The sequence below is a fragment of the Pterocles gutturalis genome, unplaced genomic scaffold, assembly GCF_000699245.1.
Source record: "Pterocles gutturalis isolate BGI_N339 unplaced genomic scaffold, ASM69924v1 scaffold27559, whole genome shotgun sequence".
NCBI classification, from domain to species: Eukaryota; Metazoa; Chordata; class Aves; order Pterocliformes; family Pteroclidae; genus Pterocles; species Pterocles gutturalis.
Genome location: NW_010134016.1, coordinates 7,034 through 20,749, shown reverse-complemented (window position 1 = coordinate 20,749; position 13,716 = coordinate 7,034). Strand labels below are relative to the sequence as shown.

Below are 13,716 nucleotides of genomic sequence, written 5' to 3'. Positions count from 1 at the left end.
CCGGGCCCATTCCCTGCCCTGGAGCTGCCGTTGTACCGGGTGTTCTCGGTGTGAAACACCCGCGGGGGTGGGCTGGAGCCCTCCCGGGGTTGCTGGGCTCTGTGAGCGCAGCCAGAGCTCCGGCAGAGACCCCTCGTCTGCCCCCGGTACTGAGCCTCGGACAGAGCCTCGTTAGCTCGCATGGGTGCAGTTAGCATTGCCGGTTTTGATTTATAATCTTGGCAGATTGGGCAGCCACTGTGTTTGGTGCTAAACCCCCCAGCGAATGGCCAGGGAACCGGTGGCTGGTGTGAGTCCGGTAACGGACGATGCTGTTCGGTGCGAGGAGTGTTTCAGATCCAGGGGATGCCCCGTCCATCGCACGGCAGTCACGCTGTTCCTGTTCCCCAGCCCAGGCAGTCTTCGTCATTTTTTGAGAGGCTTGTTAGTCATTGTTATAACACTGAGACAGGTTATTGTGTGTCAGTACTGGTATGGGAAACAAATGGATTTATGTTAGATTTATATAATAAAGGCATTGTTAGGGTCAAACTGCCCCAGGTCCCCAGGTGAAAACCTTTCTTGAACTTTCCAAGTGACTGTGGGCACACCAGAATCACTTTTGTTTGCATTTCCAAAACCATTCAGCTGCACAGCTCTTGTTAACCAAAGCTAGGACTGAACGTGCATGACACTGTGGCACGTGTGGCTGAAGGTGTACCTGGTAAGAGCACAGGCGTTAAGCTTTTTGGGGACTTGAGATTTCCTTTTTTATTTTGCCACTAGTTTAATGACTTCAGGAAAGTCACTGTAAATGCATCATTTGCTCAGGTTCTGCATCTATGAAGTGTGATAATGAATTTTGTCTGCTGGGAATTGAAGGTGGTTGGGGATTTACTCTGCAGGAAATAATTCTGGGTGATGTGGACTGATGGGACTGTAGCTCTCAAATGATGGCAATATTTACTTCATCTTTCTACACGCTAAAAAAACTCTGTTAAGAAAACCCCAACCCTTCATTTTAATATATTGACCATTTTCATGTTGTGTTTGAGGGAAATTTTAAATCTGTACAGTAATTTCCTGCTGGTACCTAGTCAAACCTCACTGTGACATTTAGTCATGCATATCAGCTACCGACTCGATTAAACAGATCACTAGATTACTGCACAGGTTTGGAGCTGCTTGTGGACTTTGATGCTTGATATATTCTCTCACATCAAAGTGAGCGTGTGTCTGCTTGTTTGAGCACCTGTTTTTTTTTCCTTATCTCTGACAGCAGCTTTCTTCAGATGGCTGAGAAAACAACCAGAGGCCTGCAGGATGCTCCCGGCTCTTCTCCTGATGAAAATGAATTTCCTTTCGGATATCCCTCTAACATTTGTGAAGACGTGCCTGATCAGAAGTACCTGTGCAGCAACTGCAATAACATCCTGAAGAAAGCCCTGCAGACGCTCTGTGGGCATAGGTACTGCTCAGCCTGCCTCTCCTGGATTGTACGGTAGGTCCTTGTTCCGGAGGGTCTCACCGCTGTGGCGGATTCTGTGGCTGCACGTGCTCCGGAGAGCTACGTCGTGCTGCTGTGCTCAGCAGATGAGTCTGTGGCTGCCTGGGCCACAGTCACCTCACTCTCTGGAAGTGCCTACCTGCGGTGGGCTGCAGGCTGCTCTCTGCCTTCTTCGTGTTTCCAGTGTGAACGTTGACAGGGTCGGGGGAAGGCTGGATGACTGGGCTTGAGAAATGTCAGCTTTTCTCTGTGTCAGTATGAGATAATGAGACTGATTTAAGCTTGAAGAACCAGTGCAAGGCTGACTTCTTAGCCAGGCTGCTCTTATTTTACTAAAGTACAGATAAAACTCATGGGCCTAGTCCTAGTCTTGAGGAATAGGACAGCAGGGTTTTTTTGACATCAGTGTGTTCAAGAATCATCCCTTTAATGAACAAGGACTGTGGATCCTGAGTGGAAATTACAATTTCCATGTTTTTGTGTCAGTGTCTATACAGAGACCTCCTAAGCTGTAGTACACTAGCTGATTGTTATTTCTTTCTTCTTTCTTTTTGCCAGAAACAATAAAAATGCAATTTGCCAGAAATGTAAAGAAGAAGATCCTAGCACTTTAAGTGAGGGAAGCCTATTGTCAGAAGAAAGGGTAAGTTGTAGTTCACAGTTCATTAATATATCACTGATCATTCTGTGGGCTGCTGTGTAGTCATCATTGGACTACAGTTTAGGAGGGAATAATAGAAAATGGGACAGCAACCAATAGTTACCTGTTTTAACTTATGCTTTAGTCAGTTGGATTTCCCACAGTTTTTCATTTAAAAAAGTATAGTGGCAGCCTTAAGGCTTTCCAAGTCCATCAGGTTCTGCAACATAAAATCCCACATTCTTCCATGTAAATAACTTTTTATTCTCTCAAAGTAACCGGTGCTTTCCTACTTGCTAACTATCCTTAGTAAGTGTCCTAGTGGATTTTTCCCATCTCAGGCAGCATAGTTCTCTGTACCCTGAAACATGGGACCAAACTTGCGGGTGGAGCATCTCTAAGAGAAGAAGCTAGAGTGTAGGCTAGCTGGCTGAATTGCCTGGAAAGTATTTTGACAGCCAGGATATCTGGAGAAAATAGAAAACTTCGAGCTGAACATCGTTGTTGATAAAAACTGTGCACTGGCAAATGTTTTGTCTGTAATTTAACAATACAGATCTCTTTTGCTGTTGTGTGAATTTCCAGGCAGACTGCCACACTGTTCTGTATCTTGAATACAAACGGGGCCCTAGGCTCAGTCCCAGCTTGTCTTTTTCCCTCCTTTCTGATTACATGCAGGAGTACCAAGAGACACACGTGCTGTCCAAATTTGTTAAAGAAAACTGAAACCCAGTAGGCAGCTGGCAGTGAGGTAAAAGGCAAAAGTTTAGGAAGGGCTGCAGCAGAGTAATGACTCTTCAGTTAATGCTGAACTTTAGTATAACTTCAATAAACCTTCTGTAATATCTCAGAAAAAATCCTCAATTCTGCGATAAAATTCCCACTAACAGAATTTCATGCATCATGCAACCACAAATAGGTACAGCTAAACCCTTATGAACTTATTCTGTGTGTTGACTGTCAGTTCTCTTATACCTTTGGGATTTCTCTGCTGTGGGATTCTCCCTAAGTCTGCTGGGACTTTCTGCAAAATCTGTGGGTGGCTTGTTGTAAACAGGGCCCCACTCTTGCAAGTTGATCTGCCTGGGCAGATTCTGGTGCCTGTTGAAAGCCCAGATGAAGTCAATCACCACGAAGGCATGAGGGTCTGCCCGTATAGATCAACTTACAGCAAACGGTCGGAGTTTGTAAACACCATGAGTAATGAAGATGATTTAGCAGGTTTGCTCTTTGCTCCGCATCTATTCCTGATAATCTCTGCTTTACCTTTACTGTGGTTTTGCTTAATGTTTCTTTCCTACGCTACCTGTTTATGTGTTTGTATTTTAAATTACATACCCACAGGAGGAAAAGAAAGGCCCTATTGGGATGCATGTTTGCCTTCGCTTATCCCATGATCTATGTCTGTGGTAGTTCCCATCCCTTCCCTGTTACGTTTTGATTTATAATCCCTTCCTGTACAACATATACGTCAAGTCTTACCGTGGTGCTAGAGGCCATCAGATACACCTTGTGTGGGGCAGAGTGCTGAGTGCCTCTGGCAGCGGTTCTGGGATGGGACACAGCAGGGGACCTCCGCTTGTGTCACAGCCAGCTCTGGGGCAGGTGTGTGTGACAGCCACCCATGATCAACATCAGCAGTGCCTGCACCAGCATCCTCCTTCGAAATAGCTAAAATGAAAGAGGGGAGATGTGCAACTGCAACGTATCGAATCAGAGAGAAATATTTTCTGTTTCCTTCTGTCTGACCCCGAGCACTTTTATGCCAGTGAGAGTCATCTCATTTACTCTGAGCAAGGGTCTGACTCAAGTCCCTGAAGAAGTTCTGTGCGAACTTGGGTTCCCAGATAAGCGGGCAGAGGTTCAGGTGAATATTTCCAAGCAGTGACCTCTGAAGCAGAGATGAGGATTTCCTGCCTTGTTTTTCACCTGCGTAGTGTCCGTAATGACTGAGCAACTAGCAGTGTGAAACAAAAAGCACAGGGAGTGCTCACAGCAGTAAGAAGCCCATGCGTTGCTGGGACTCTCCCTGTAGTTAAATATACTTTAAGTGATCTATCTTGTAATGTCAGGAAATTCCTTGAGTTTTTATTTTGTGACACAGGAGGAAAAAGCCACTATATGCCTGATGACTTAATTTTTTTTTTCTTTGATTTTGCTCACAAATTAGACTGCATTGTTTTAGAGGCTGGGGCTGGTATGCTTTCACTAACTGTAGATTGCTGGCTTATTACCTAAACTCTTCCATATATGCAGATGGAGCAATACATGTTTTTGTACAACCTACATGATTTTTAAAAGTTCTTTGTTTGTGGAGTTGTTTGCAATTTGTGTGCAAAGTTCTTCTGGGGTGGACTTTGCTTGCAGGCTGAGGTTAAGGAAGGAGTTTCTATGAGACTCCGCATATAGAAATGTATCTCAGCATTCATAGCACTGGCTGTGCTTCTTTTGTGTGATTTAATATGACAAATGTAGGTAAGTACAAACATCTGTAGGTTAAACAAAATCAGGAATGTTCATTCTGATTATTTTGTTTGCTTTTTTTTTTTTGCTCATTGCGTAGAATTTCAATAACTTTATTGCAATGCGGACGTAATTTGTAAAGACTTTGCTCTCTCTATTTGTGAAGCTGCTTCCCCTGAATTCTTGGCTTGCTCTGTGTTGTCACATGGGAAATCTGCGGTCCTCTCTATTGTGTACTTACCAGGAGAGTATCTAAAAACATGCCATTAACTTCAGCAGGGCTCATTCCTGTGTCAGTGTACCTATTTAGATAGTGCAAGATGTAATAGTGAAAGTGTGTAGCATTTCATAATTTACACAATAATTGTACAATTCTTCATGGTTTACATAATAAAAAACTCTACATAGTACAAAAATCCCTGCTCACATGTGTTTTACATTTCTTCAGTACGCAGTGCCGTACTAACTGGAAACAGCCATGGTCTGAGAAATGTGCTCTCACTGCAGAACAGTCTCAAGTCCTCTCTGCAGCACGTTTAGGAGGTGTTAATGACCGCAATAATGAAATGCAGTCATTAAGAGTGGCACATGGCAGCACCCTATAGTTAGGGTCCTGTCAGCACATTCATTGCTTGTGACATGTTTCAGGCTTCTGTGAAAATAAACTGGCAATAATAGCTGCAGTTGGCTAGGCATCTCTTCAGTAAGCTTGTATCACATAAATAGTTTATTTTTGAACCATAAGACATTATTTAATAATTATTTGGCTTCTACTACACCAAGATTAACTTAGAGAGTCTTATGGCAGTAGGCTAGACTTAATGAGGAATTTATCAAGATCTGAAATGTTGACACAGTCACTTTGTCCCTATGTCAGAAGTGCGTGCTGGAGTGCTTTCTGAACAGTGTTTTTTCCTTACTGTGTTTGCTTTCCAGGCTTTTGGTGATGTTGCCATTAATGAAGAGATTTCTGAACTCCGAGTACACTGTGTGACCCTTGGATGCAGTTGGTCTGGTTTCATGAAACATTTTGAAGTACGTGTAAAGGCAGTTTCTTTAAATTAACATGTCCTCTTGCTTGAATGGGGGCAGAAAGACAGTGAAACTAGGTTCTCAGCAAACACAAATTAGTGCAACTTCGTTAGAATCAGGGAAGGTATCATGATTTATACCAACAGAGTACCTAAGAACATGCCATTAGCTTTAGTAGGGCTTTGACCAAATCCAGAACATCCTGAATGATTGTGAAATTAATGTTCCACAAAGTTACAACTATGATTTTTTTTTCCAGTGGGTTTACTGATTATTTAAATACAAGGATGCTACAAGCAGTTTTTGACAGACCAGAATACTTCAGTCTCCAGGACATTGTTATGGGCAATATCCTTTGTAGGTTTTTATAAGAGAAATAGTTTCCTCCCACGTAAATTACTCCTATTGATTGAATGCGTGATGTGAAATGCCCCAGGCAAAATATTTAAATGGGCAAGATCTGTGAATTTGCCATGCCAGTTAGAAAAAATGCAGATAATTCTCATACTGAAGCAGCTCTATTTTGGTCCCCTGGTGTAGGAACAGAGGGTCTTTCTGCATTTATAACAGAGTCTGCAGTGTACCTTTTATGACTGTATCTGATAAGCATCTGAGGTGCTGCTGCCTCTTCTTTGCTAATTTTGCACAAATTTTCTGTTTGAGTGGATTCCTCTTTAAGGGAAAATTTCCCCAGTTTGCTTAGCTTCATAGGTTTGAGAATTGGAGCCCCTCTCAGCATGAATGGATGGCAAAATAGATTTGCGAGTTGGGCGTGTGATTGAAATGGGCATTTCTGAGCCTGTTCTGTGGGGGACAGCCATCTCCCTTTACAGACACAATCAGTTGTGACACAGTGCCTACAGACGCTTCAGTAAAAGAGGTCAGAGTAACTAGTTTTTATTGAAATACCGTGTTTGTAAGAGTCTGAACGTAGACCTGTTGGATGTGGTTATGAAATAAGTAATGCTGATCTTTTTCCTTGTTGAGATTTGAGGATGCACATAGTGAAAAGGAAACATTTAAAAAGTTATTTTGAATATAGCTAAGGGTTGTGTCCTGATTGTTGTGTAGAAGGTGTCAGATGTCCATTCTTTTATGCTCTGCAGAGATGTCAGCAGACTACCCACATTCATCCTACCAGCCAGAGCAGGATGGTCTCAATGCTCAAAAAAAAAAAAAAAAATCCTCAAACCCCACAAAAAACCAAAAGCAAAGACAAAAAAACCACTTTGAAAAACCCCAGACTGAAAGTTAAGGATCCTCTAAGACAAGGAGAAAAGCTGGGACCGGGATCATGTTATTTTTGAACAGAAGCACTAGAGGCGGTTCAAGGGAGACCTAATGATTAAATTTATCAGAAGTTGTTCATTGAGTTTTTTTTAAAGTTAAGAATTAACAAAAAAACCCCAGTAAATCTGGTGAATTTTTCGCAAGTAATCTTGTGGAGTGGGACTTTACCCAAGCTGGGAAGAAACGCGAAGCGAAGATCTAGGCTGGCAGAATGGGGACTATGTCTAGATAAATGCGTATCTGCAGTTTATATTTTGGTTTATAACTTTTTTCTTCCAGGAGCATCAGAGCTTGTGTGAATATGCTTTAATCCCTTGTCACACGGGTTGTGGACACGTGGTGATGAGAAAGAATCTTGCAGATCATTTGGAAAATGGATGTGTTAATAACGTGACGATGTGTCAGAAGTGTAAGCGGAGCTTATCCAGCAGTGAATACCAAGTAAGAACATTTCTCTGTTTCACATGAGGGCTTTATATTAATGGTTTAAATAATCTATCATGACATTTTTCATCCTGATTTCATGAATGCTATTGCACTTGGAGAATATTTGATTTTCCTGAGTTTGCCGATTTTTCCATGCCTGTGTTGGAGGGAAGAATGAGCGGTATTGATATAAACAGGAATAACTCTCCAAATTAGCAGTAATGTCCGTGTAGACCAGGAAGTGCATACTCTGAATCTGCCAGAAATTTCTCAGTGGCTATTTAAGCATATTTAATTTATATTTTTTATGTTTAGGTTGTGTTTCCCACTGTTGTGACAGGGACTTGCAAAATATCTGTGTGTATATATACACAGGGTAACACTAGTCTGTCCCCAGTATTTGCTCAGAATCCTCTTTGAAGCAGATTTTTTTCCCCAAGATTGTAGTTGATCGTCAAATTTTTAAGTTTATGTTACTAAGCCTATCGCATTATTTCTTAAAAGTAATGACTTTTTCAGCTGGTGCTCAAAATTACGATAGCAGGGCAATATTATGAGTTTCTTGCAGATTTAAGTGCCTTTATACATTCATTTTAACTTCAATAAAAGATGCTCTTTATTTTTACCCATTTTTGTACATGCAGCACGGTACAAATTCTGGGAGTGGTCTGAGGGCATAAAGTGAGCTAGTAGAAACTATTCTGTGTTGCTGAAAGAGGAAATAGTGTGGTGGGGCAGATGAAAAGGGATAGAAGATTATCTGTTCTTAGGTGAACAGATTGCCGAAGACACAGCTTCAGTGGCACACTTCTCAGCCTCAGGATGGACGTGCATCGTCTGCTGCTCAGGACATTTTGTGATAGAAACCAAAGCAATAGCAGCATGAATGAGAGAGAGCTTGGCATGTGGTAACTGTCACAAATTTATGCCTTTTCAAATACTGAGCTGTGAGATTTACTCAACATGGGGTTAACGGTCCCTCTGGGGTAAGAATAAGGCGCTCTTGCTAAAACGCGCTTCTTGGGAGGCTTTTGTGTGTGCTCTTCATATCACATTGACTCTTACAGAGAGAGAAGAATATCTGGACCCAGGCACATTTTACTAGTGCTACATCCAGTGTATGCTTCAAAGAGACTGTAAATACCAGAAGGTGGCAACACTTAATCCCTTCCAGCCTTCTGTAAGTTCTGTGAGGCTGGAGGAGAAACCTGAGCTGCGGGAGTGTTCCCTGAGCACCTTTCTCTCTTCAGAGGTCTGTGATACCACAGATCCACCTCAGCGGGCTTCATTTTCCTGCAATTAAGAACTTTTTTCCTCCCACTCATTCTGGTTATCTATCATCTAATTAATATTTTGGTTAAGAAACCTTGGCAACCAAGCAGGGGATTGGCCTTGAGATGTTGATTTTTCTCTGCCTGCCTTAGTTAGTATTTGTAAAATCAGCATTTTACTGGTTACATGATCTGCTTTCTTAAATTTGCAGTTATATGGCAAATTAATTTTGATTATTTGTGTGTATTCCATGTATCCACAATCCTCTGGGAGCAAATGGTAAGTTTTGGGCAATGCTCTCACTCTCTCCATCTTAGTCAGTTATTTGTCTTGTGATTTTTGCATTTCTATATTTTAAAGAAACTTCTCTCCAGCCTATATCCCCCTCAAGAAATCAGCGATCTGAAGGAGTCAAGCAGAAAGAAAATAAAGGCGTACTTTGTGCAGTAGATCAGATATGGAGTATTAATAAATGAGTTAGAAAGTGAGAAAAACCCATGGCTGTATTTCTGAGGATCAAAAGAGAAGCCTCAGGACTCTGCAGGGGAGACTTGAAGGTTGCTGGAATGGCTTTATAAAAAAATTTCTAGACTGCAACAGGAAATGTACTGGCATGCAAAGGCGTTTATAAAGATGAAAGACAGCCCCCTGAACAGTATGAATTGAAAGCTGACAGTTGCTGTGTTAAGTACACATATTACAGTTGTATGAACCAACGGCAGGAGGATTATTTTACCCTTCTTGGAGCCAGAAAAGGCAGGAAGTCTCATGTTAACGGTAATGCATTTTACATTAGCACATCATGATGGAAAATTTGGATTCCAGCCTTCAAAATGTTAATAAGCAGGATGCAGGAAGGGTCTGCACATTAAGCAAACTATATGAAGTCAATGGAAGAAGAGTTTATATTTGGGTTTCCTGTATATTTGCTTTCTGCTCTGTCATCCACCTGCACATCACTGCACGTAGATGTGTGTGTGTGCACATAACGCTGGTTTGAACTGAGCAAGGCTTGTAAGTTGCCAATCTTGTATCAAATTTCCCAGGGTGACCTTGCAAAGCATCTGTAAGTAGTTTCCACAAGCTCTGGGCCCCATAAGTGAAAGATCCCACGTTGTGCTTTCACCTGACAGGTACTGCATCTGGAGACCCGTCACTGAGCACGCTGCGAGGCTGCAAAGAGGCATCAGCTTCGAGGCGTAGCTTGGAAACTCTGCCTCTGCAATTCATTGTACAGGGGACAGCAGCACCCGCTTTTAGCAGATGTGCTTTAGTCCCAAATTTCTGAACGTTATTTCCTCTAAAAAGAAGCCAGAGAATTCTGCAGCCTGTTGTGTGGCGAGCCCCAGAGCGGGCACTCTCTGGACAGGGGTACAGGATTTTGCACAGTGTGTTGTAGAGCTCATGGTGCTCCTGGAGAAGTTCCTTCCTTCCTTTACTCTTCCTTAAATGCACACCTTGCAGGAAGGAAACAAGAAACACTGTGAATTTATTCTTCCATAACACAGAATTCCTTCTAGAAAAGCCTTCCAAATCCCCCGGTTCTGTAAAATGGGAATAACATTCCCAAACACAACCTTTGTTTCAAAGACTCCTAAATAAAGATGCTCAATGATTTTAATAATATACTGAATTATTTTAATCTTGTTTTAATGACAGGAACATTCATGTGAAGGCAATTTCTGTAAGGAACAAAAACATGCACAAACAGAAGCCCCATCAAAGGAGAAGGTAGGTAAAACATGAGTGAACGCAATACAGCTTTGTTTTTATTCCTAAAAGTACCACTTGTGCATTTAGATTAAATGAACATCTGAGAACATCTCCAGCTATGGCAGTATGTCTGAGCACTTTTTACATCCCAAAATAGCTCTGCTGACTACCTTCTCTTCCCTGGTCCCACAAGTAAGTTTATTAAATTATCTTCTCAATTAGTCTTACAAAAACTGGGGAAATTTTTTTTTTCCTTTCAAATATTCAGGGAAACCCACACGAGCAGCAGCAGAACATGTTGTATAACAGCATATTTGAAGAGACATGCTTTTGGTTGTGAAGGGGGTTAAATCTGGGCATCAGAGCGTTTGGTCTGATAGACCCATTCATTCTCGGGACGTGCTGTACGACCCAGCTCTCTGTGCGCTCTCTAAGAGCAGAAGCGTTGGAGTGGCAATGTGCATGGAGTTAGTTATCCCTGCGGTGGACTGCTTTGCTTATTGGCATCTTATTTATAAGTTGTTACTAGAGGATCGCTGTGTTTTGTTAAATTACGTTATATCATTATGGAGTCTGTTAGATGGACACTTAACTGCTAGTCTGGGTGCAAGAAAATTGCAATCAGCCACACTCTGATTGATTTGAATTTTCAAAGCTGGTTGGATGCTGAAAACTGCGGTAATGCCTTGACTTGAGTTAACCTGGTTTATAGCTGCTGGGATTGTGCCCTAGTTCTTTGCATGTAGATAAAATTGCTTTTAATTGGTGTTTGACTATTTTCCTTCCTTTTTTTTTTCAACAAAACCGCTCTACATCCTTAATGACCAAGGATGGATGTCGTTTTTCTGAAGTCGGCTGTTCATTTAGGGTGAGGGAAGCGGCTGCCTTCAGGAAGGTCTCACTCAGCACTGTGGCTTTGCTCTAGCCAGTCTTTGTGTCCAAGGTGGTAGGCCTTGGTTTAAATATGTCTTCAAGAAAAGAGAGAAAGTCCACCCACTTTTAGTAGACCAGCGGAGGTGACGTTGGAACTGCCATGGTTACCCAGTGTGCGTAAGGTGCAGTTCAGCCTGTGGTGCTCCATATCCTGCACTGTGCGTTCACTTCAGATAAAAGTAGATGTTTACGACAATGCTACTGTTCTACTCGGCTTTGGCTGTCCCCTTCAGGGTAATGCCTCTTAGAACAGTAACAGGTCTTTGCATTTTAGCTGGCATTTGTTGCCTTGTCTCATCTTTTGTACGCAGTATATGTATTAAATACTGTCTTAGTTGTGAATTTTGCTGGAACTCTGCCTGGCATCCTGTTTAATACAGAAATTGTAGCAAATTGTTTTGGTTTTATGTAGTATGTGTACACGTGTGAACACATAGCCTGAACTGATCATTAGAGGGCTTGCTGGTTTCCTCTCTCATGTCTTCTCTGTGAGTCAGCTGCTGTGTAGCTGGACCTGTATCTTGCAGTGTTTCCATCCCTGTCTCTCCCAAGAAGTTAAAGGGAACATTGCTTCGATTTGGCCCCAGGCCAGTTATGGTAGTTGTATGCAGAGTGTATTGACAGTGTGGTCTTCTTACAGGGAAGCAAAGAGAAGATAAAGGAGCATGAAAAAACTGCAGTTGGGGCCCACATGCTGCTTCTGCTGCAGCACATAAAGCAGCTGAAGGCAAGCTTGTGCACTGCTGCCAAAGCTGCAAATAGTTTTATCTCACAGTCAGAGCTGAATGTGAACGGCGCAGGAAAAAGCCTCTCTGATCTGCACATCCCAGGCGGTCTGGAAGTCAACAGGAATCTGGAAGTAGACTGTTTTCCTGGATCTTCTGTTTCTGAAGATGAATCTGTTCTGCAACAACTTGTGAGGGAGAAAGTGATTTCTGAGCTAGAAAATAAGCTCCACGTGTTTGAGAATATTGTGGCAGTGCTCAATAAAGAGGTGGAGACCTCTAACTTGGAAATCACAGCCTTTCGGAGACAGAGTGAACTTGACCAAAATATAATACGAGGCCTTGAACTGAAGGTAAATCGTTATGATAACCATTGTCTGTTTGCTGCTTGTACAGCTAACAAACATTTACACGTATCAGAGAGAGGTGGTGTAGAGATCAGGACAGGGATGGGCACAGGAGTTGGAGCTGTGAAGTGTTAAGTTCTGGACACATCTTCAGGACCCTTCTGTTGTTCAGGATAGATTTGCAAATGGGGATCTCTAATATCTGTTATCTAAGCCTGTGTTTAGGTACCTAGATATTTCTGAGAGTTTTGAATGTTCAGATTTTGCCATGATCAGACTGTGATCAAGCAAGACAGTTGTTGAACTGACGGATCCTCTAAAAGCTGCATAATGCCGGGAAGACCAAACAGCCATCTCTCCAGTTGTTTGCCTTATGTGGTGATACGTAACTGTCGCTTGAAAAGAAATCAAAGGAGACCCTCCAGAACATGAGGTCTCCAGACAATTCTGCTCCTTCTGCAGCATACGAGCCTGGAGATGTTGATTGAGAAATTATTTGTTTTTTCTAGATTGCAGAGTTGCACCGGTGTCTGACGCAGAAGGATGCAGGCCTGAGCAGTCTTCATAAGAGTCTTCTGTTCTCTGAGCAAGCTTCCTACGATGGGATCTTTCTGTGGAAAATAACAGACGTCGGCAGGAAGTTACAAGACTCCGTGACTGGAAGAACCGTCAGCTTGTATTCACCAGGTAAAGCACAGGAGGTATACATGTGTAAGCGAACCCCAGTCCTTTCGAAAACCCACTGATTTCTCTCGAGTGGTGCTTCTTTCTGCTCATTTGGGCAGGAGGTCCTTTAAAGTAGCTCCTCAAAACTAAGGTGCTGTTTCTGCAAAGACGTCATGCTCTCCTGCCTGTAGCTCAGGGCAGCTGTGATGTGCTGTTCCACAGAATTGTTCTGTTCTGGGCTTTCATTCTGCAGTTTGCTCTCTGCTGCAGCTACTCGCAGTGACGTCTGCTGGATCCGTCTCATCTAACCCGCAGCTTGGTGCCTGATGGTACTGACTGGCTTTCTGCTGAAGTTATCTCCCATGTCAGAAGTAATTTGATTAAGTAAAATATGCTTGTGTGGCTAGTAACAGGTAATTTTCACCGAGGCGTGAAGCACTAAAAGGATTCCAACCACTGGATTTTCATTCGTTACAATCTCCAGGGTGTACTGATTTGTCTGTTCTCATCTCTGTGATAGCCAAACACATCATACAGTATCTTCTCCCATGTGCCAGAACGCTCATTATGTCTTTTTTTTCAAAGGAGGCTTTACTAATGAAGAGTTTTGATTTTCAGCTTTCTACACGGCCAAGTATGGCTACAAGGTCTGTTTGAGGGTTTATCTGAATGGGGATGGGACAGGAAAAGGAACCCACGTCTCCTTGTTCTTTGTCGTTATGA

At 42.5% G+C, this 13,716-nt stretch overlaps 1 protein-coding gene across 1 annotated transcript in view; it reads left to right on the top strand.

Annotated features, from left to right (window-relative positions):
* Positions 1-265: 265 nt before the first annotated feature.
* Positions 266-13,716, top strand: part of TRAF1 (TNF receptor-associated factor 1) — an 18,022-nt gene continuing 4,571 nt past the window's right edge. Inside the window, 8 exon segments of the mRNA XM_010081452.1 lie at positions 266-318; positions 1,259-1,480; positions 2,045-2,129; positions 5,526-5,624; positions 7,191-7,352; positions 11,896-12,333; positions 12,837-13,014; positions 13,612-13,716. The exon segment at positions 13,612-13,716 is cut by the window's right edge and continues 20 nt beyond it. Of these exon segments, the coding sequence (XP_010079754.1) occupies positions 266-318; positions 1,259-1,480; positions 2,045-2,129; positions 5,526-5,624; positions 7,191-7,352; positions 11,896-12,333; positions 12,837-13,014; positions 13,612-13,716 (1,342 nt within the window).